This window comes from Nanorana parkeri, unplaced genomic scaffold, assembly GCF_000935625.1.
Source record: "Nanorana parkeri isolate BGI_ZX_2015 unplaced genomic scaffold, ASM93562v1 scaffold723, whole genome shotgun sequence".
Lineage (NCBI taxonomy): Eukaryota > Metazoa > Chordata > Amphibia > Anura > Dicroglossidae > Nanorana > Nanorana parkeri.
The window spans coordinates 126,898-149,108 of NW_017306991.1; the positions used below are offsets into that span (position 1 = coordinate 126,898).

Below are 22,211 nucleotides of genomic sequence, written 5' to 3' on the forward strand. Positions count from 1 at the left end.
TTAATCGAGGAATTAATCGTTAATTTCCACAGCCCTACTTAAAATATTATTTTTAAAGAAAGAAAATGTGTCAGGTTATATGTATTACCAAGCACACATGGAATATGCTGCAAACCAAATAGATCATGCGATAACAGAAATTTACCAGCAATATACATGCAATAAGAAGTTGTAGACACTTGACTAAGATAATATATAAGAAGGCGGTAAGTACACAAAAAGTAGAAACCTGCAGGGAAGAGAAGAATTTATGATATGTAAAAGGCAAAAAAGAAGATGTAAGAGAACACTACAGGCAGGAAGTGGAGCACAGCCCGGAGAATTTACGTTTAGACTTGCAAGTGGAATGGAAGCAAATTAGGAAAGCAATCTTATAGCCAGCAGGCAAGCTGTTGTAAATTGAAATAAGGCATAAAGGGGGGACTTGTATGATAAAGAACTGGGGTCATTACATTACTCTGAAAATAATCCTCACCTTCTCACTCTTTGGCTACTCCCTTAGCTGCATCTTCAAAACCCTGCTCTTCCAGTCAGTTTTTGAAGGATTATGAAACAGTCAAGGTTGGAGAATATATGCTTGATGCACAAACCTAACAAACCTTTTTATATGATCCCATAAGATTTAAAAATGACAATTATGTGGCTCAAAAAATTATCCTTATCCCTGTGCTAAAGCATTGTCAATTTAGTCTAATGGCAGAGCACTGCCCATCAAATGGAAAGCTTGTGCAAGAAAGAACTCACAAGACTTAGACAACATATCAACCAAGAGGACAAACAAAAAGGGTCATCAGTGTAGCCTCTGCAATGTGCAGCAGAAGATGTCTCTATACAAAAGAAGATGGAAACACAAGATGCTAGAATGAAGGACATGCTGATCAATATGGGCAATATGAAACAGAGGGAGACAAAATAATGTGTGGGTGCAAAGTCTGACAGAGCTGATCGACAAGGTATAATGAATTCCCTATTTTCAGGTCAATTAAAAATGTTTTAACAGTTAAACGCAGAGATCTACTCTAGTGAAAATCATCAAGGGCTTTACCCATGACACCTAAGAGATTTCCTTTGCCAGCTCTGTTACTACAAAGTGAAATAATCTACCATAGCCAGAGATAGACAGGAGCGAAACATTGCCTTTGATGTGATAAAGCTGCAATTATTTAAAGATCTAACTAAACACACTTTGGCACTGCATCAATCTACCAAAACCCAACTAATATTACTAAGTGCCATGAATAACTATAATAGATGGCAGTATCAGCTGGTGCTCAGAAAGGATGGCAAGTCATTCTCTTTCAAACCTTCTCGAAAATATTCTCACATCATCTTGCTCTGAATCTCCAACAGTATCTTTCCTACATTGGCACTTTGCACCTGATCTTCTCAGGCTTTTCGTGCCCTATACGTCAAATTGGTACTTGGCTCCAATAACTAAAAACATTCTTCTATGTACCAAAAACACACACATAGAAGACCAACAAGTCTTCTATGTACCAAAAACACACCTGGACTCTGAAAGGTCTAGGGGAGACCCTCCCTTATCACTTTTGCCTCTTACAACCCTTCTGTTGACCTTTATACATGTTATGCAGCAGTACTGCAACAGTTCAACAGTAATGCCTTCTGTTCAGTGTTCAGAATTGGTCTAAAATTTACTTGACAGTTTCTGAGCTCCCCCAGTGAGTTTTCTTCCCTAATACTTACACTAAATTATTTCAAAACCTGAGAACTACAACAACAGCAGAGGCCCTAAATTACCTGCTACTCCCAGGGAAAATGCCACACTGGAAGGAAAAGGAGTAAAGACCCCAACTCCAAAACTACTCTTCACCATCCTTCCTATGTTTCAAAGTAACAAATGGACATAAACATATATATCAGGGCTCAAAAACTCGCCACAAGTTGTCCCACTATCCCCAACCCTGCCCCGGCCATAACTCCGTCAGGTCAGCGGTGTGATGGCGAGTACAGAGACCTGCAGTGTGATTCACAGTACAGAGACCTGCGGTGTGATGCCGAGTACAGAGACCTGCGGTGTGATGCCGAGTACAGAGACCTGCGGTGTGATGCCGAGTACAGAGACCTGCGGTGTGATGCCGAGTACAGAGACCTGCGGTGTGATGCCGAGTACAGAGACCTGCGGTGTGATGCCGAGTACAGAGACCTGCGGTGTGATGCCGAGTACAGAGACCTGCGGTGTGATGCCGAGTACAGAGACCTGCGGTGTGATGCCGAGTACAGAGACCTGCGGTGTGATGCCGAGTACAGAGACCTGCGGTGTGATGCCGAGTACAGAGACCTGCGGTGTGATGCCGAGTACAGAGACCTGCGGTGTGATGCACAGTACAGAGACCGGCGGTGTGATGCACACTACAGAGACCTGCGGTGTGATGCACATTATAGAGACCGGCGGTGTGATGCACATTACAGAGACCGGCGGTGTGATGCACAGTGCAGAGACCTGCGGTGTGATGTACAGTACATAGAAAAAATAATAAACATAGAAAAAAATGTGCTAGTACATCTCATAAAATGTGTACATATAGAAAATCCTGTGTTAAATCTCACAAGTGATGTACAACTCCCTCTTAATCTACATAACCATATGTGAAGTACATTACTTCTTGATACAATAAAGTCCTTGAAATATGTCATGATATATCTTCCAACTTTTATAATCAACACCACGTCAGTGAATGCATAAACAATACCGTGCTCAAAGATAAGATCTGGCCGCACTCACCGACTCCTATTGCTCACCATATTTTAGATGAGATGTACTAGCACACACTAGCACCACATTTTATGAGATGTACTAGCACATTTTTTTTCTATGTTTATTATTTTTTCTATGTTTATCTAGACCATTAGACCAAGAGTTTTTTCTTAGTATCATCAGCACGGGCATTGTGCAACACAGTTGTTGTGTATGAAACAAAATTGTTTATCCCTTTGTGACACTTTCAAATTTCATACTATTTTTCTAACATTTTAGGAATATTTTGAGTTTGAAGCGCAGTGCTATTTTCTTTTTTCCTGTTTTGGGTGTACTCACCTATTAAGCACAGCTGCTCTTAGAGTGTTATTTGATTCCTAGCGCAGTTTTTTTCTATCTAATGATCTATGCCAATTGTTTAGGGACTTCTACAGTAAGAACACAAGGGACATGATCTCACAAAGCATTCACTACTTGGCCTCCTCTTATAAAATAGTCAGCACCAGCAATTTCAATGCTGTTTTCACACCAGCACCTCATTGTAGCCTCATACCTCAACTATCATAAATCAGAAATACTTAATCCATAACTTCATCTGAACACATCCACCTAAAAAATCCTATATAGAGCAACTAATGCAATTCTTAAATATTTAGGTGTCCAGATGCCTAGAAATATATCCCTTTTGTAGAACAAAAACTTTAAACCACTCCTAATTTATTTCCTCATTTGCAATAATATCACTACGCTGTTCCTTTAGTATTGATATATAAAGTAAGTAAACGTATTTACATGTTCAGTTCCAATTACCTTTCTGCACTATAGCATTACAAAATGGAAAAAGAGACAAAAGAAACAATAATGCTATGTTAGTGTTCAAAGGAAATGGTCCCAGTGGTATTTTAATCTGATGGATAGCCCCAAGGAGACCAGTTCATCAGCACTCTGAATGCCCTGATTATAGTATGCTCACCTGCTTCAATGTCCAACAACCATGATGAGCAACATTATTGTCAGTTGTTAATAATTATTACCTAAATAGAAAGTCTATAGGGTTTGCATAATGGCATGTTGATTATTTTCTATTACCCTTACTAACCAGTCAGATATGTGTAAATAATCACTATATGTGTCTGATGTTTTCTGTATGGCAATAAATAATAATAGATACACTTGTTATATTTAATTCATGAATGCCTTTACAACTAGCCACTAAATATGTTTAAGGTATCTACCAATTCATACAGTGTACATAAATATAGACACAATAAGGAGCAGATTAGTAAAATTACACTAAGAAAGTAGCATTAGTAATAATGCAAGCTTAGACACCAATTAAGCTTCTCTTTAAATTCAATTTTTCTTAATGTCCCTTGCCCCTCGTCAGTCAAATAACATTTTTATCATAAATTAGCCTAAGGCTAATCTATGCAGAAGAAACAGTTTGCAGGATGTCTTTACTTCTCTTGCACGGAACAAAACCTATGACCTTCACCATTCTCACCATCAACTTGGATTTGAAGTTTTAGACACAGTTTATTTGTAAAATAGGAAGTCTGCAGTCAATGCATCATGGTGATTGAATGATTTGGTATAAAAGGGAAGAATTTATTTCTCTAGCGTACTGGGCTGTTTTCATTGGGTTGCCAACCATACACTAAAGATGATTTGCATCTTAACTTACATGGTTTCTTCTGTGTTAGACTCTATGGGTGGAGAGGTTTTTACACTAGGTTGGATGGGGAATTCTGCAAACTACGTGGGGTATTAGCTAACATAACTGAAAAACAGCAATCAGCAGTGGCAAATGGTTTATCTGCCTGGAGGAAGTTGCAGCTGCAATGATGTACTATAATGTATAGAAGCCAAACACATACAAATGTAAGTCAGCAATCGCAATCAGGGTTTATCTGCCTGGAGGAAGTTGCAGCTGTAACGATGTACTATAATGTATAGAAACCAAACATAGGTTAATTCCTGATATTAAAATAAATTAATTGCTAGCTGTAGTTTTAAAGATAATTACAAAACATAGCATCACATTTGTGAACACCATTTTATGAGTTAACAATGTTCATATAACAAAGTTTGCAGTGATGCCATAGTAAAATGTTATTATAATATAGTGATTATTAAAATGAAGGGATATCTGGTTAACATTTGTAAGCAAAACCTTGTTATCTTGCATTACATTTCACTTCTCTTCTGTACACTGCTTTTATATTTCTAGGAAGTGCTTAAACCCCAAAGGGGACTTGAAAAAGAAATACATTTTTTTTTCTTCTTTAAATTGAGTGTATTATTGCATATTCACCGTTTTAGCATTGGTTGCCCAGAGGGCTTCTCTTCTAGTAGTATTTTTATCTCAGTGTATACACATACTTGGCATGGTATTTAAGAGGAAAATGTAATGCACTGGTTTCTTCTGCTATCCTTTGGGAACATTGATGAAAACATTAAAAAGGAATAGTGGAAACACATACCCATTCATATGGAAAATAGGCGAATTCCTATTTGCTTTCTGGCCCATCTATTATACTAAAAAATAGGTTTGTCTGTTATCCTCAAAGGAATCATTTTCAAGCTGTTCTTCAAGTATGGGCTAGCAGACGTATTCAGACTTCATTCATGGATTTCATTGTTCAAACAAATTTAAAATATATATATCTATATATATAGATATATATATATAGATATATATACACACACACACACACAAACAGTCAAAAGTTTTAGAACACCTCCATTTTTCAAGTTTTTATTGAAATGTAAGCAGTTCAAGTCCAGTGAATAACCTGAAATGGTACAAAGGTAAGCAGTAAACTGCCAGAGGTGAAAAAATAGAAGTTTAGGTTACAAAAACTGAAAAATAATGTAAGTAAATTAAGCCTTGAAAGTTTATGCTAAGAATTCCTACAAGTGTCTCAACTTTTTTTGAAATTCTCACAAGACACCTGTCTGTACAAAAGCAGTGTTGGGACAGATTGTGTTACTACACCCCCTTAAGCAATATTTGGACAGTATTATACTGCAGGAAGTAGCATGTTGCTCTCAAAATGGCAAAAAAGACAAATTAACAAAGGAAGACAGACCATTATAACCCTTAAAAGCGTAGGTCTTTCCTTTAGAGAAATTGCAAAGAAAGTCAAGATGTCAGTGAGTATAGTTTCCTACACCATCAAAACGCACTTGGAAACTGGAGGAAACCCTGACAGGAAGAGGTCTGGCAGACCCAAAGCCACAACAGAATCAGAAGACAAGTTTCTGAGAGTCAACAGCTTGCATGACAGGCATCTCACAGGACAAGAGCTTCAAGCACAGCTTAACACTGAAGTAAGCAAGTCTCAGTTTCAACAGTAAAAAAAAAGGTGAGAAAGGAGCAGATAGGCCCAATAAAGGATGAAAGTGGGAAGCTAGTCACAAACGATAAGGAGAGTGCCAAGGCGCTGAACGCTTTTTTTCTCCTCAGTATACACTCAGGAGGGAAACGGGTTTGACACACATGATAAAACTCCCAGTTTAACTCAAAATATACCCCAGTGGTTGACGGAAACCGGGATACAACAAAGACTTAAAATGCTCAATGCAAACAAAGCAGTGGGTCCGGATAACCTGCACCCCAAGGTACTTAAGGAAACAAAATAGGTTATAACTAGCCCATTAATCCTCATTTTTAAGGACTACTTAATGACTGGTAGGATCCCCAGTGATTGAGGACTAATGTCTTTATTCAACCTCAAATACTATGTAACTATATAACTGTGACGAGAAGACTTCAAGCTGCAGGTTTAACAAGTCGAGTGGCATTAAGAAAGCCATTGCTAAGATGGCAAAATAAGAAAAAGAGGTCTGCCTGGGCCATGAAGCCCTGCTAGTGGACTACTTAAGACTGGTAGAAGGTCTTATGGACCGATTAATCAAAATTTGAGATCTTTGGTTCATCACACAGGGTTTTTGTTCACCATCAAGAAGTGAAAGGATGGTTCCTCTGTGTAGACACCAACTGTCAAACATGGAGGTGGGAGTGTGATGGTCTGGGGCTCTTTTGCTGGATCCAGAGTCAGCAACTTGCCCAGAGTAAGTGGCACCCTGAACTAAAACTACTACAACAGCATTTTGCAGAACCATGCAATACCCTCTGCCTATGCCTATGCCTATGCCTAGCTGGTCAGAGGTTCATCCTAAAGCAAGATAATGACCCAAACATACCTCCAGGCTGTGTCACAACTACCTTAGAAGAAAAGAGCAAGACAGAGGGCTTCAAATGATGGAATGGCCAGACTTAAACCCCATCGAGCTGAACTGGGCTTTATCTGCAAAACGTGGCTAGTTTAATGAGTCCAAAATTTAGATTACATTTTGTTAAAGAAAACGACTTCATGATTTCTTTTGGATCTCCAATTGTGCATTATTTGCTCTATGCTTTGTTTTCAGAGTACATTGAGACATTAAAATGCATAAATTTCAATAAAAACTGGAAAAATTGAGGTGTTCTAAAACTTTTGACCGGTATATATATTTACATACATATAGACCCTTGCTTATATGCAGAGATTCACCTTACAGAACTCCATGTAGATCTAGAAAACATTCACAGCATAATATTCAGTCATTTGTCCAGTCACAAAATGCTTGTGTGCAACATCCATAAGATTTTCAAGTAGGCAACATTGCATTGTGTTGCAAATAGAAATTAATGGTGACATTTATTAAGGTAGACTGTAATAGGCTACAAAGACTGCCTCTTAGTAACTAAGGCTGTCTTGGTTTTAGCTATATTTCTAGCATCTCAGCTTAGTACCATATTGTTATAATATAGATGCAGATCACTGTCTGGTCCTGGCACAACCACCACAATACATGAAAGGCAACATTTCTACAAGTCAAATGTTCTTGTGGAGGCGTAAAATGTATTTCCACTTTTGCAGTCAAATTTGGGAAAACCCTGCTATACTGTATGTTTGTTATGTGATCTTATTTACACAGCATACAGAAAAATTATTGGGAAAAAAATATGTTTTACCTTTTAGATGTTTTGTTAAAGCAGGCAAAAAGGTTGATTCCAGGTTTTCCTCAGCAACTTCATGGTAATCTGTCCTAATGGAAAGGCTTAGGACTGAAATTTGAGGATTGTATTTCTCTCAATCACTTAAATAACATACAATGGGCAAACCACCTCAGACCCCTTACCCCTCACAGCCTCTCCTAACATTGCAAAGAAAGATAAGCAAGTAGAAATGTTAACCCTTAAAACCCTAACCCAATTAGAAGCAGTTTAAACTGCAAGATGCATTTTTTCAATATTTTTTTAAATTATGCTTTGTGAATGGTAACAAATATAAAATAGGTGTTATCCCAATTTGGCTGCAAAAGTAGAAATACACTTTAAGGTACCTGGAGATAAATAAGATGATAATTACCTAATCCAGGCGATAATGTTGGTTGGGAAACAAACACATCGACAATCTAACCTGTGTAGATGCCCCTTGACTGAAAGACATTGTCAGTTATTGGAAGAATTGATCACCTGGGAAAATATTCCCCACTTATTAATATTGTACCCCTGAGATAAGGCCAGCAACTGTTTAAATTCATGCGGCAATTATTCTATATAATGATCGTGCAGCAGTTGGACTCAATTTATTGACAACTTTAAACTATGTAAGTTTTTGTTTGTAAGGTAGTGCAAAGCACAGTAATCTACAACAATCAATCAGAACTGGTCTTTCACTGATTTCATGTTGGTAAATTAAAATTTTATTAAAGGCCACGGATACTGCACTTTATACATACACCATACATTTTCCACTGTATTATTAAATAAGCTTTTATATGATTTACAAAAGCTCACAGTCATAAGATAATTAAATTACTAATTGATTATTTTTCCCATATTAAGGAAATAAAAGTAGCCCTGTAAAAGTTCTAACAGCAGAGTGGGTTTCTGATTTTGTGAGTTTCTTCATTACAGAGATGACTGCACTTCCATAAGGCTAATGCACAGGATTTTACTTTAAACTACATAGCTTTATAAGAAAGTAGTGTGGCAGTGCATGGCAATGCCACTGCGTTATCTCCATTCCTGTGTCCAGAATCTAAGTGGCCAGCACATGCTGATGGCACAGGTGTGCACAGCCTTTAAATTAAAGTTGCTGGGAAGGGTTCAAGACTCCACCTGGGAGACAGGAAGGCTCCACCCAGGAGTCAGAGTGGAGTCCAGTGCAGCAGGGTGCTGCAGATTGGGAAGAATCCCCCAGTGTGCAGGTTAGCACATGACTGAGGCTCTCTGGAGGAACAGACAGTGGGCTGAGGCCGAAGCAGCTGTGCTGCAAATGCAAAGCCAGGAGGCTGGATGGGCATGGGCTGCCATGAGATGCTAAAGAACCCCTGCAAGGGTAATTGTTCTGTTTTGTGAACTTTCATTTAATAAAAGTGGGCAAGGAAGCCCTTGAATGAAGATTGCAGCGAGTGGATGCGTCCTTAATGCGCTACCATTGGAAGCTAAATCTCACAGTAGATTAAATCTATTAAGTTATTAAAGTGAAAAGCACTTAACCTTTATAAAATAAACTGATTTACACATTTTGATTTTCTTTTCTTTCCAACATACCTGTTGATCCTGCCAGTTTCCCTGCCCTATGTGTCTGTCTTTTCTAGGGTGACAAGATTGTAATAGACCTTTTAAACTCCGGACAGCATTGCCACATTCTGCTCAGCAGCACCAGCACTGAACTACATTGCTATGTGATGACTCAACCTCTTTCTCCTGTCTGGTAGCATCAATCAGGAGGTAGTACCATTGTGTAGTCAATCAGGAGGAAGAGACTGTTCATACACACAAGGGCATGTCATGCCTGTAATTTGCCTGCTTTACAGTGAATAAAAGTGCTGCTATCTAGATGGTAGTTGAAGTCTACTGGCAGTGAAAGATACAGTATGCTGTTAAATTCCACCTGCTTCTCTTGCCGCTCACACTACAAAATAGAAGATGACTACTGTTAAAAAGAAGAAAAAAAGTATTTGGAGTGTACACCTGTAAAGATTACCAAATAAAGTATCAAGTGTGCAAGCTTTCCAAAACAATGGCATGGAGACATCCTCCAATAATCTAGTTCCCGGACATATTGTAGCATTAATCCCCCACCACTAGACACGGCAGGAGGATACATCCCTGGCCACAGATAAGCGTTTTTACATTATGTATTTGTAAGTGCATGTGATTCTAAATGTATCTCCATTACAGTAATTGCTACACTACACTGGTAAACTCCCTTGTATTTTACTTGTAAAGATTACATTTCTTTTGATGGTTTACATCTGCTTTAAAGAAAAAATATTTCTACAATCAAGAATGCATATTTAGACTTTTTAATATACAACAATCACAAACTCCACTATATGAACCCTATCTGCAAGTTTATTTTAATGTAAAAAAAATCTGTGATCTATGATATTAGATGTCTAGATATACAAGATAATAGTAAATGTCTTCCCCTGAGTACACACCCTAATTTTCATATTTCTAGTCTTCTGGAACACGGTCTTATTAAGTAATGCCCTAATACAATAGGACTAAATGTGTCCATAGCCATCACATGGATGTCAGAAGACTATCAAATGATTTTATTGTGATAAAGCTCAGTATTTATGCACGCTTGCTTATATCAATAGAATGTACACATATTGTGAAGGTGCTCTGGTGCCAGCCTTATCTAGAGAGAGAGAGAGAGAGAGAGAGAGAGAGAGAGAGAGAGAGAGAGAGAAATACTGATTATGCAGAAAAATCTTTCCTGGACCATCTATCTTCCCCTAAGGCTGGTTTACCCAGAGGTGTCTGCACAAATTGCATAGACATATAACAAAATAATTATCATGTTTATGGAAACAGTAAGCCCGCCCTGTTATTTGTGTAAAAAAGAAGATTAGGCTTGTTTTGAGCACAAAAGAAACTTAAAGTGCATGTAAACCCAAAATGTTTCAGTGTACTGTATTTGGCATTATGCCTCACAGTATATGGTTTTCTTAAGCAAAACCGCAAAACCTTTTTTTTATTAATCTGTTCATAGTGTCTTACCTGCAGATCCTGCCAAAAACAAAACTACATGCTGCAGGCTGGCAATGATAGGCCACGACACCCCCCCCTCCCCTCCCCCTGCAATTAGCAACAGCATTGTCAGCTGGTCATGTGCACTCCTTCAGCGGGTTATTGGACTTCCTATCAATCTAACAAATAGACACCCCAAAGGCCTACTGAAAGAATAGTACAACAGGCGGACAATATTACTGCTAATCACAAGCTAGTTTATTTGTGTTGTCAGCCTGCCATAGGAAACACTGTTACTGGCAGGATCTCCAGTAAAAAAAACTTTGCAATAGATTAACAAAAGCATTTGCTTAAGAAAACTTTACACAGTGAGACATGATGAAAACTACATTTAGGTTTTACATACACTTTATATTTTCCTTTATCTTGCACAGTGTTCATGAATATCATGAGGATATCTGTTACCTTTAGTACTGTACTGTCTGTCATTCATTCCTCTTTGTTTGATTAAATAAACAAAAACATATATTTTTTATTTTATTTTCTATCCTGAACTAAAGAGACAAGAGATTTTTGGACAACACTACTATTTTCTACTGAGCTCTAATGTTTGTACCAAATCACCATGAGCACAAGCGACAAACATTTGCAAAAAAAGTTCATCCATGATAATGTCAAGTTATGCAAAAAAATATTTGCTTGCCCAATAAAAAAATACAACAATAATCTAATTTTCTTAGATATACAGTCTTTCGTTTAGCAAGGTATGCTATCACTCAGCGCTATTGTCAACAACCAACTAATAATGATATAATGCAGTATGTAGACTCTGGCCCTTATGCTCTCACAATGCTATAAATAATTGAAGAGGTTTACTATTTATTACAGATGCCATCAATAAATTAGCTGCTTAGCTCCATCCCTTGGCTCTGTTTATCATACTTACTTGTAATGTGGTAATGAGTAATGATGTCACAAGCAAAGAGCAGTTAACAACTTAGCTTGCCATATATATGTGTCCTTTGACTGCCAGGACAGCAAAAATGTTTAGTACATTTCTCATCCAAGGGTTAACCTTCAATATTTCTTTGTTATTCCTGGATACACTTATTTTACATGGTCATCTGTTTGCACTTCATTCTAATAATGTTGATAATCTTTTACATATTTTATTAATTGATAATATAAACACTGAAATACAGTTACGGTCATCTTTTTTTTTTTTACAATTCTGTAAATACATTTAGTATTAAAGTCTTCTGTAAGGTACCTATTTTTATATGACAAACATTTATATGCAATGTTTTTTGGAGATGAAAAATGTAATGCCACATGCTGGCCATCTACATGTAGATCATTGATCTGATACAATAAAAAATATAATATTTGCTGTATCATTATATTTGCCTTATCATTGAACCTTACAGACAGTGCCACATTTAAGAATTTGAGAGTGTACCACATTAAACATTTATAAAAGCTATAGAGCAAATGGTACCCTTGCAAAACAAGTTCAGGAATTTAAACCTACTTTCACAAATTGCATATTGCTCTATAAAGTAAATAGGTTTTAACAAACTTGAAAGAGGAAGCGATATCATTATGGGTTCTTGAATATGCTTTCATTACATTGATTTTTATACAGATATTAGATCTTATCAACTTTTTATCGTCAACCGCTTAGAAGTAGAAATAATAATTTCATCAACTCTACTAACTGAACTTATGGCTGCCATTTGCAGTCCAAGACTGTGACACAATCCTAAAGTTCGAAAGCTGAACAATATATGGTAATTTGTATAGTACAAAGGGGGTTTATTTATGAAATCATGTGAGCACATTAGGAGTGAATACAGAGTATTTGTCTTTGAGAACAAATAAGCTCACTCAGAAACATTCATTCAAAGGAGATTTCTGAATCAATACAGTAAAAGCAAAGCTATCCATACAGATCTGGCAACCAGAGACCTACTTCACAATATTGGGAGGCACCATCCTCAAACAATACGGCTTGTCATGGTGAAGACCAAATCTTACAGATCCAGGCAGTCTAGTCAGGTGACATGCATGTTTATAACACCATAGGTGTTTAGACACCATATAAATGGTTAAAGCGGCCTTCAAACAATCAAATTTTTCATGCTGCCTAATAATATCAGAAGAATTAAAGAATCAAAATTCTGAATAAAATTCAAGCTGAATCCCCAGCAGATAAACATTAGAGGTTCACAGAAAATAACCTTTCAGGTTCAAGATATCTTTGCTCAGGCACAGAATCAATGCACTGAGCCAGCCTTGAGTTGACTGATGTCTACTGTGGAGCTGCAGTATTGCTACTTCAAAGTTCTACATATCAGTTACCAGATGGCACAGACATACACTTAAATTGAATATGCTTGAGCAATCCAGGCACTGATCATTAATCAAGAGACGTTAGAAAGCTCGCCACCTGCATACTCTAAAGCGGGACTTTGGGCAAAATTTCAAACAATGAAAATTGCCCCAAAATGGTGTAGAATATAATGCTGATTTTGTCTACGGGATGATCTAAAACCAAATCCCATACTTTACTTTATGGTGCTGCGACTGCTGGCAGTCCTTCCTCCACTCTGTAGTGCCATACACTCCAAGACCAGTGGAGGTCACTGGTGGAGTAGTAAAATGTGGAGTAAGGTAACTAAACCACTGATTTAGATAATCTCCTAGACAAAATCAGCATTGTCTTCTGCATCAGCTGGGTGGGTTCCCAATTTTAATTGTTTGGCCTTTTGCCAAGAGTTAGGCTTTAATTGAAATGCAGCTGAAGTTGGATCATTACTTAAGGCACACATATGACTGTGGTGGTTTCCTACAAATTCACATCTGTCTTTGAGGAATGTATTCTATCCAACAAATATTATCTGTATAATGAAGCTCAAGTTAAAAAGCAATTCTATGCAAGAGCTGAAATCAACCAGTGACATTCAAATAAGATCAAGAAAGCAACAGAATTGTGCTTAAATCAGAAAGTTCACTCAAGTCACATTAGTTCTTTGTCACCACAACCCAAAGAGCCCCTCTGAAGGTTGCTGGGAATGTCTGGAATCATGTGCTGTGTTAATTTCTCTCTGTTTCTGTACCAAACACATTTGGGTACATAAATGGAAAAAGTGATGGGCTTGTGTTCACTTTAAACAGGTTTTGAATTCGCAAACAAGTGTATTGGGAGGAAAAACCCACATGAGGCAGTTCAAATGTAGCTCAGAAGGCGGTCAATTGCAGGTCAAATGCACCTGTCGATTAATTCTGAATGATCTCAAATGCATGTCTAACCCATGGCATCGACACAAGCCTACAGCTCCTCGACAAAGGCCCATAAACATACAAGTCAGCACTGAATCTGATTGGTGGCTGTGGGAAACTTTTTAGTACTGGAGGGTTTTACATTTGGTTTTATTATGTGAGAATAAGCTCAGAGCCTACAGAGGATATCTTTTGAAACAATTTCCCTGCATCACAACATGGGTTCTGCGATCACAAAATTACCAGTAAAAGCATGTGGGGACTACTGATGTACTACAGCAATGACTCAGTCAGAAACTGAAATAATAGGCTGTTCTGCCTGTATATATTTCATAATACATGCTACGTTTTGACAGGAGTTTGCCTTGAAAGGTTTAAGAAGTATAACGTTCACTACAGTATCATCTCTAACATAAGTAAACCATTACATTTCTTAGAGAATACATTTTTGTAATCATTCTAATTCCATCTGCTACTATGCTGGGTATAAAACTGGGGTAGTATGTAGTTTACAAATGCAGATTTGCCCTAATGAAACTGCTAGTTGCCTGGCTGTTATGCAATACTTTATGATTAACTGACCTGAAACAAGTACGCAGATAAGCACTTTAGAATTCAATTGCTGCAAGCTTGTTCCAGGTCAGTGACTCAAAGTATCGAAGCCCGAAACAACCAGTCAAGTAGCATTTTTCAAAATGCTTATTCAAAATTACTTCTTATACTGAACACCATCTAGCACAAATCTGTTAACTAAAGATAATATTCCCAGACAACTAATAAGGAGCGATACATGCTAGACTATATGAAAGAAAACATGAAGATGTCATTGTAAACAAGAATTCCCTTCATTATACAAATGTAATTAAAGGAATGAGCAATTAGAAGGAATTATTTAATTAAATGATCAGTAGACATCAGCAGAATCCTAGTTGCTTTTTGTTTGTATATCCCTCACAAATGTCTGCTATTATGTAATTGTTATAGCTGTAAATTAGCCTTTAAAATGTTTTTCATTCTATCCACTTCAGTAACTAGTGATTCCTTTTTCACAACCCAACAACTATAGGTAAAACAAAATGCACATCCAAAGGGATAGTTGGAAATGTGATTGACAAGAGGGTAAACCACATTAATAGAAGGCATTTCATGGTACAGCAAATACGGTAATTAAAAGAACTTGTTAAAAGGAATTTGTAACTGATCAGAGAGCACACGAGGAATTTGAAACTGGCACAGAATGGCTGATGGTTGATTGGGGGCCCTGTGACAGAGAGATGGGCACTGGAGAGGGACACTGTAACTGGAGAGTTGCACTGTGGCTGATGGTGTAGGTGCTGTGGCTGACAGCAAGGCATTCTCTTACTGATGGGGTAGGTGTGTGACTGAGGGGGTAGGCAAGTGACTGATGGGGGGAGATGCTGAGACTGATAAAGGTAGGTGCTGTGAGTTATGGGGTAGATGCTGTGACTGATGGGGATAGCTGTGTGACTGATGGGGGAAGGTGCTGTGACTTATGGTTGTAGACGATGTTATGGATCGGGGTAGGTGTTGTAACTGATGGGAGAGGTGTAATGACTGATTGAGGCGGTGCTGTAACTGATAAGGTTAGGTGTTGTGACTGAGTGGGGTTGGTGTTGTGACTGATGGGGTAGGTGCTGTAACTGATAAGGCTAGGTGTTGTGACTGAGTGGGGTCGGTGCTGTGACTGATGGGGGTACTGTGACTGATGGGGTTGGTACTGTGACTGATGGGGTAGGTAATGTGACTGATGGGGGTACTGTAGCTGATGGGGTAGGTGCTGTGAACGATGGGGCGGGTGCTGTGACTGATGGTGTAGGTACTATGACTGAGAGGGGTACTGTGACTGATGGGGTAGGTGCTGTGACTGATGAGGTAGGTACTGTGACTGATGAGGGTACTGTGACTGATGGAGTGGATGATGTGACTGATGGGGTAGGTGTTGTGACTGATGGTGTAGGTGCTGTGACCGATAGGGTAGGTACTGTGACTGATGGGGGTACTGTTACTGATGGAGCGGATACTGTGACTGATGGTGTAGGTACTGTGACTGAGGGGTTGTACTCTGACTGATGGGGTAGGTGCTGTGACCGATGGGGTATGTACTGTGACTGATGGGGATACTGTTACTGAAGGGGTGGATGCTTTGACTGATCGGGTAGGTTTTGTGACTGACGGTGTAGGTACTGTGACTGATGGGAGTACTGTGACTGATGGGGTAGGTACTGTGACTAATGGGGTAGGTGCTGTGACTGTTGTTCAGTTATGTACTGTATATCAGAAAAAAAAGTCCCCTGTCTCCATTATTAAACAAGTGCCAACAAATACATTGCATGTACTGGATGATATATGGAGTATTGTGTACAGATGCTTATAACCAAAAACCAGATAATACATGTTCACATATCAGTATTTGAATTGAGCTTTTCAGTTCATGTTTTGCCCATATTGATGTCACTGCAGTCATTTGCCTGGTATTTTTTCAAATATGATACTTTTGTTTCTCATGACTTTTCTGTTTTATAGGCATAGGTTGTCCCTTAGTACTTATGGCATAGACCAGTCCTAAGCAGCCCAGAGAAATTGTCCTTTCTGGAATGGTAGGCTCTCACAACAGCTCAGCATAGATGTGGTTTATTTTCCTTACGGGGACGTCTTGCTACATTACAGATACTGTATTCCCATGGAAAATCATCTAGGTCTGAGTGCTGCAATTCTCCCATGAGCCAAAAGTGCACATCAATGGCATTTAATTTCAGTCTCTTGTGATAAAAAAGCAATAGATTAAAAGCATATATCCCATCACTTTTATTTTTATGGATTTATTGGCCAATCTGGTTGAAATTAAGACACTCAGACTGCACTAAACTGAAGGAAACCAGATGTCCTTGTTAAGTGCCATATAAATATCCTAATACATATAACGTGTGAATCATGAGGAACCAAAAAGAACATTTTCCCTCAGTAATGGCTGCCAACCATAGTGTACTATTTACAGATGAAATGACTATCATTCTTAATGGAAAAGAAAAATACCCAAAGTTACTTACGTGAGGACATAATTCACACTGACGATGCAATGGGGTCTGGACGACCTGCTGTTGTGCACAATAGTAGCATAGCTCTGTACCCACACCCATCCTCCTTGTTTAGCCAAGAACCGATAATACTTTGTGGTGACTTGTCCTTTCACAAGTACTGTATCATAGACAGAAACACACATTTTAGTTGTTGCAGTACATTTGTGTGTGAGCTGTGTTGGCAGCTCATAACTGTGCATTATGCTTAGGGATTTACATGACTTTAGAATATAGGCACTCAATGTAACATTTTCCTTGTGTTTAAAAGTACTACAGAACCTTGTGGAAATGTCATGTCTATGGGAACTGAGCAGACCCTGACAAAGAGCAGTCAGGAAAATAGCTATGGGACAGGTTAGATCATTTATAGAGTTATTCACAAAAGGGTGAAGAGTTTGGAGAATGCAGGAGAAGTGAACAATCTAGGACAACATAGATAATTTGGAAAAATTCTCCAATTCAGCTCACTTTCCAGTTCAGCTATGTTGTCCTAGATTGTTCCCTTCTCCTGCCTTCTCCAAACTCTTCACCCTTTTGTGAAAAACCCTGTTACTCTGATTGCTACTGCTTCTTTGTACAATTCATGTTGAATATGCCGCCTGGATTCACAGTCATCTAAAGACATTTAGAAAATGCCAGCGTGTCTCTTTGGACAGCTTAAAATTAGATGTTTGCCATAGTATAGTAGACAATATGTTTGATGTATTCTTTAATGCTCTCTTAAATGTAATCCCACAAAACATGTTAAATTGCTAAATGTGTTCTTACAAAATGTAGTCGTTTCTGGCACCATTATGTAAGGCAAAATATGTAGGGAGTAAAACTGGCGGAAGAGATTTGTGGCAAATTTTACTGTATAGTTTAAAGGAACAAAAGAGATTGGATGAAATATAAATAGATAGTAGACATGTGCAATGCATTTCAGAAAGATTCATTATTGTGACAAATTTTTGTTATTCGGATATATTAACCAGTTGACATCCGCGGTGTTAAACCCCCCTTCCCATCCAGGCCATTTTTCAGTATTCAGCGCTGCGGTACATTGTGGGTCTGCCGTCCGTCCGTTTTTTCTTAACAGGCGGACGGCAAGAGGTTAAATGACAGAAATGACGAATGAAAACGAATCCGACATCAGACAAAAGAAAAAAAAAAGACTTTTCTTTTTTTTTACAGTCTGCAGAAGAGAAAAAAAAAGTGTTAGGTTCCCCACAAATGATACTAGGCCCTCTAGGTCTGGTAGGAATGTTAGGAGGGACCCCACACCCAAAAAGTGGGGGAAAAACATGGGTCCCCACTAAAATTCCTACCAGATCCTTGATCCGAGCACAAGCCCAGCTGAGCAGGAAAAGAGGGGGCGATCGAGCGCCCCCCCTCCCTGCGTCTTACCAGGTGACCGCCCCCCCCTTGTGAATGAGTAAGGGGTACCCCTACTCATTCACTAAAGGGTTAAAAGTCAATGTAAATAAAGAAACCAAATTTTTAAGAAAAATCCTTTAAGTGAAAAAAACAGAGTAACTTTTTGACTATATTTTAAACAAAATGGCTCCATCGATGTAATCCAGCGTCAAGCATGGTGCACGACACCCGCTGACATTCTGGCCAGAGATGTAATTTTGCGGCGGTCTTCCTCGGGTTTAGGCAGGTCATCGTGCGGCAGGACCTTTTCTTATTTCAGTGGGCATTGTGCATCGTAATTGATAGGGATGCACCGATATATCAGCCGCCGAAACATATCAGCAGAAAATGCCACTTTTGGCATAATGCACTATGTCCCAGCGGGGAGAAGAGAAAGTGACACCGCTCTGCCGCCTATCACAGTCCGGCAGAGTATTTATTTCGGTTTTCAAATCTCCATATCGGTGCACCTCTAGTAATTGACACTGGATTGCATCGATGATGCCATTTTATAAAAAAACAAAGGAATAGTCAAAAATGGATTCTTTGGGGGGATTTTTCAATTAAAGGATTTTTTTTCTACAAGTGTGGTTTCTTTATTTACATTGACTTTTAACCCTTTAGTGAATGAGTAGCGGTACAAGTACCTCTTACTCATTCACAAGGGGGGAGCAGCATCTGGGTGCCCCCTCAATTAAAGGGCTACCCCGTTGCATATAAGCCTCCCTGCCCGTAGACCCCCACAACCACCGGGTCAGGGTTGGGGGAAGAGGCCCTTGTCCCCCTCGGCATGGGGACACCCTCCCTATGTTGAGGGCACATGGCCTGGTAAGGCGCAGGGACGGTGGGCCTGCCGGGCCTGTGCTCAAATCAAGGGTCTGGTAGTAATTTTAGGGAGACCCCACATTTTCCCCCACATTTTTTGGGGGGTGGGGTTCCCCCTTAAATTTCCTACCAGACCTAAAGGGCACTTTTTTTTTACTTGGGGGTCCCTCCTAACATCGCATTGGGGGGGAAACCTCATGCCTTTTTTTGTCTTCTGCAGACTGTAAAAAAAATAAGTATTTTTTTCTTTTGTCTAATGTCACTTTGCTGCAATGAAAATTCATCCAGAAACAAAAATTCAGACTACCCCTAACGAATTTGGTCCCAATTCGAATCCCGAAACTAATTGACTTTTGGACCCGAATCCCAAAAATCGAAATGACGGAAAATCCGAATGAAAACGAAACAAAACACATTTTTTGTGGTGCACATGTCAGATTGACAGATAGATAGATAGATAGATAGATAGATAGATAGATAGATAGATAGATAGATAGATAGATAGATAGATAGATAGATAGATAGATAGATAGATAGGCTATACCATTAGAGGGTCAACTAAGGGACTTAATTAGAACTTCCATTAGGGTACTACTTGTAGATGAGAAGCCTGAGAAGAAAGGCAACATGGCTGCCTAGTAAACTCCCTAACCAGTTAACATGTGCTATTTAATCAGTATACTATTAGTTGTTGTTTTAAAAAACAATACTTACATAAATGATGTGCACACCTCAGGTGAAATGTATCACATCCGTGCACATGATGATATAAGGTCTTTTCAATCAAATCTTGAGGTTCATATCCAGTTAGCTCTGCAACTCTTAAGTAAACAAAACAATAATTAGAGCATTTTCAAGTTACCTTGCATGGACTATTGCACAGCTGACAGACATGAAATCATGATAGTCAAGACCCACCAGGACAAAATTTACAACCAGCTGCACATTATTTAGGTGAATGCAAATCCTCCAAGTAGAAAATGTAGTTTTTAGTAAAATGAATCACACTATTATGCTATGTACATACAGTATATTTTACCTTGGTAAAAATACAAAGGTAAAGGTGCCAATACACTGAACGATTCTCGTACGGGAATCACAGGAAATCCCGCGATCGTACGAGAATCGTGCAGTGTGAATGAAGACGTGCGACCGTTTCTACTGTACGACAGTAGAAAGGTATCATGGCACACTCACAAGCCAGCATGTAAAAAAACTTGTCTCACCACTAAGGTTAATGAGGTTATTAACGTTTCTACTGTACGGTCGCACGTCTTTTGTCTAAGGAGCATGCTAGAAAACCAGCCAAACCAGCCACTGCCCGTTCAGCATTGAAAACCAGCCAAACCAGCCACTGCCCGTTCAGCATTGCGGCCGTCGGAAGCCCGCCCCTCAGGGGGGCGGGCTTGCGATGATCGCAAGTACGATTTGCCTGTCCGAGATGGGCAGATCGTAAGTTTTTTTAATTACTTAACAACCATTGCAAGACTAAGGTCTTGCGATGGTTGTAAAGTGTATGGCCACCTTAACGTTTCCAGTGTGTTCCAGCAATTTCAACATACAATTAATTCTCAACAATAAAAGTAATTTTGTAGATTTCATGATGTTACTAGAACATATGAACTTATTCTGAGCATATTTTCATAAATAACTGTTAATGATTACTTTAGTAATTGCACAGCATTAAACCCAACCTACCTGGAATCAAGGAATATCAGCTTCATATCAAGACTGGCTCTGAACATGAACATATTACTGTGAAGTTTGATTTCAGTTACTGCACTAGGTGGGAGTGAATGCCCAACAGCCACCAAGCCTACGTTCTGGTAGCAGCCGTCAAAAGGTGACATATCCAGACTATATTGTCTGATCTTCAAGTAACCACTGCAATGGATAACCTGTAAGATACAAGAAAGAAATTCCTACCACATTATCATACTGTTATCTACATTCTGTAAATAAACCTGTTTTATGGATTTTTTTTGTGAACAAGTAAAATAACCAGAGACAGACATTAAGGCAAACTTCTGCACTTTAGCCCTTCTGATTTGCAGTACTGTGGGTCCTCAGTTCAAATCCCAGGACAGGATACCCTCTGCATATTCTGCCTGTGCTTGCACTTCCTCCCACACTCCAAAGACATGCTAGAAGGTTAACTGGCTCCTGTCTTTATTGGCCCTATATGTATAGGGACCATAGACTGTAAGCTCCTTGAGGTTAGGGACTGATGTGCAGAGGGTAAAGCGGTAAGAAAATTGATGGTGCTATATAAATACCTGTAATAAATAAATCTGGCCTGAATTGCCCTCTTGCATCATCAGCCAAGGCTGCACATAGGGCCTCAACCTCTACCCAAGTGGAGATAAAGCCCTAACACAAAACCCCAACGTCTGTCGATCAGCTGTAAAATGCCAGAACTCAAGTGAGCAGGACATGATGGTAATAGATGACAGCTGAATAACAGAACATGGGGCTTAGTACCAATGGGAAAGGCTTAATCTAGAAGCCAAGACCAATTGGGACACAAGGATTTCCTGAAGACTAACTTAAACACTATACAAAGTACCAGCTACAGCTTCCCCCAAAACTAGAACAGGGCAGAATAATGATTTCCCAAGCCTACCCTTCACTGACCACATGCCCCAGCACAGGAGTTGTATTGGTGTATGTTCAGTGTCAGCCTTACACACAAGTTCCCCAATCTAACTCTGTAAGAGTAAAAATGTCATTACTGATCACTACTACAATTTAGACTCCCCACACTTCAAAAGGCAGCAGCGAGGTACATTATTATTATTATTATTATTATTATTATTATTATTATTAAGTATTTATATAGCGCCAACAG

The 22,211-nt window shown here is 38.9% G+C and overlaps 1 protein-coding gene across 1 annotated transcript in view; it reads right to left on the reverse strand.

The window, feature by feature from the left end:
• SIM1 (single-minded family bHLH transcription factor 1) overlaps positions 1-22,211 on the reverse strand; it is a 96,054-nt gene that overhangs the window by 37,993 nt on the left and 35,850 nt on the right. Inside the window, exons 6-8 of the mRNA XM_018564085.1 lie at positions 21,062-21,261; positions 20,078-20,184; positions 17,114-17,261 (exon numbers count right to left, since the gene is read on the reverse strand). Of these exons, the coding sequence (XP_018419587.1) occupies positions 17,114-17,261; positions 20,078-20,184; positions 21,062-21,261 (455 nt within the window). The remainder of the gene's footprint in view (positions 1-17,113; positions 17,262-20,077; positions 20,185-21,061; positions 21,262-22,211) is intronic.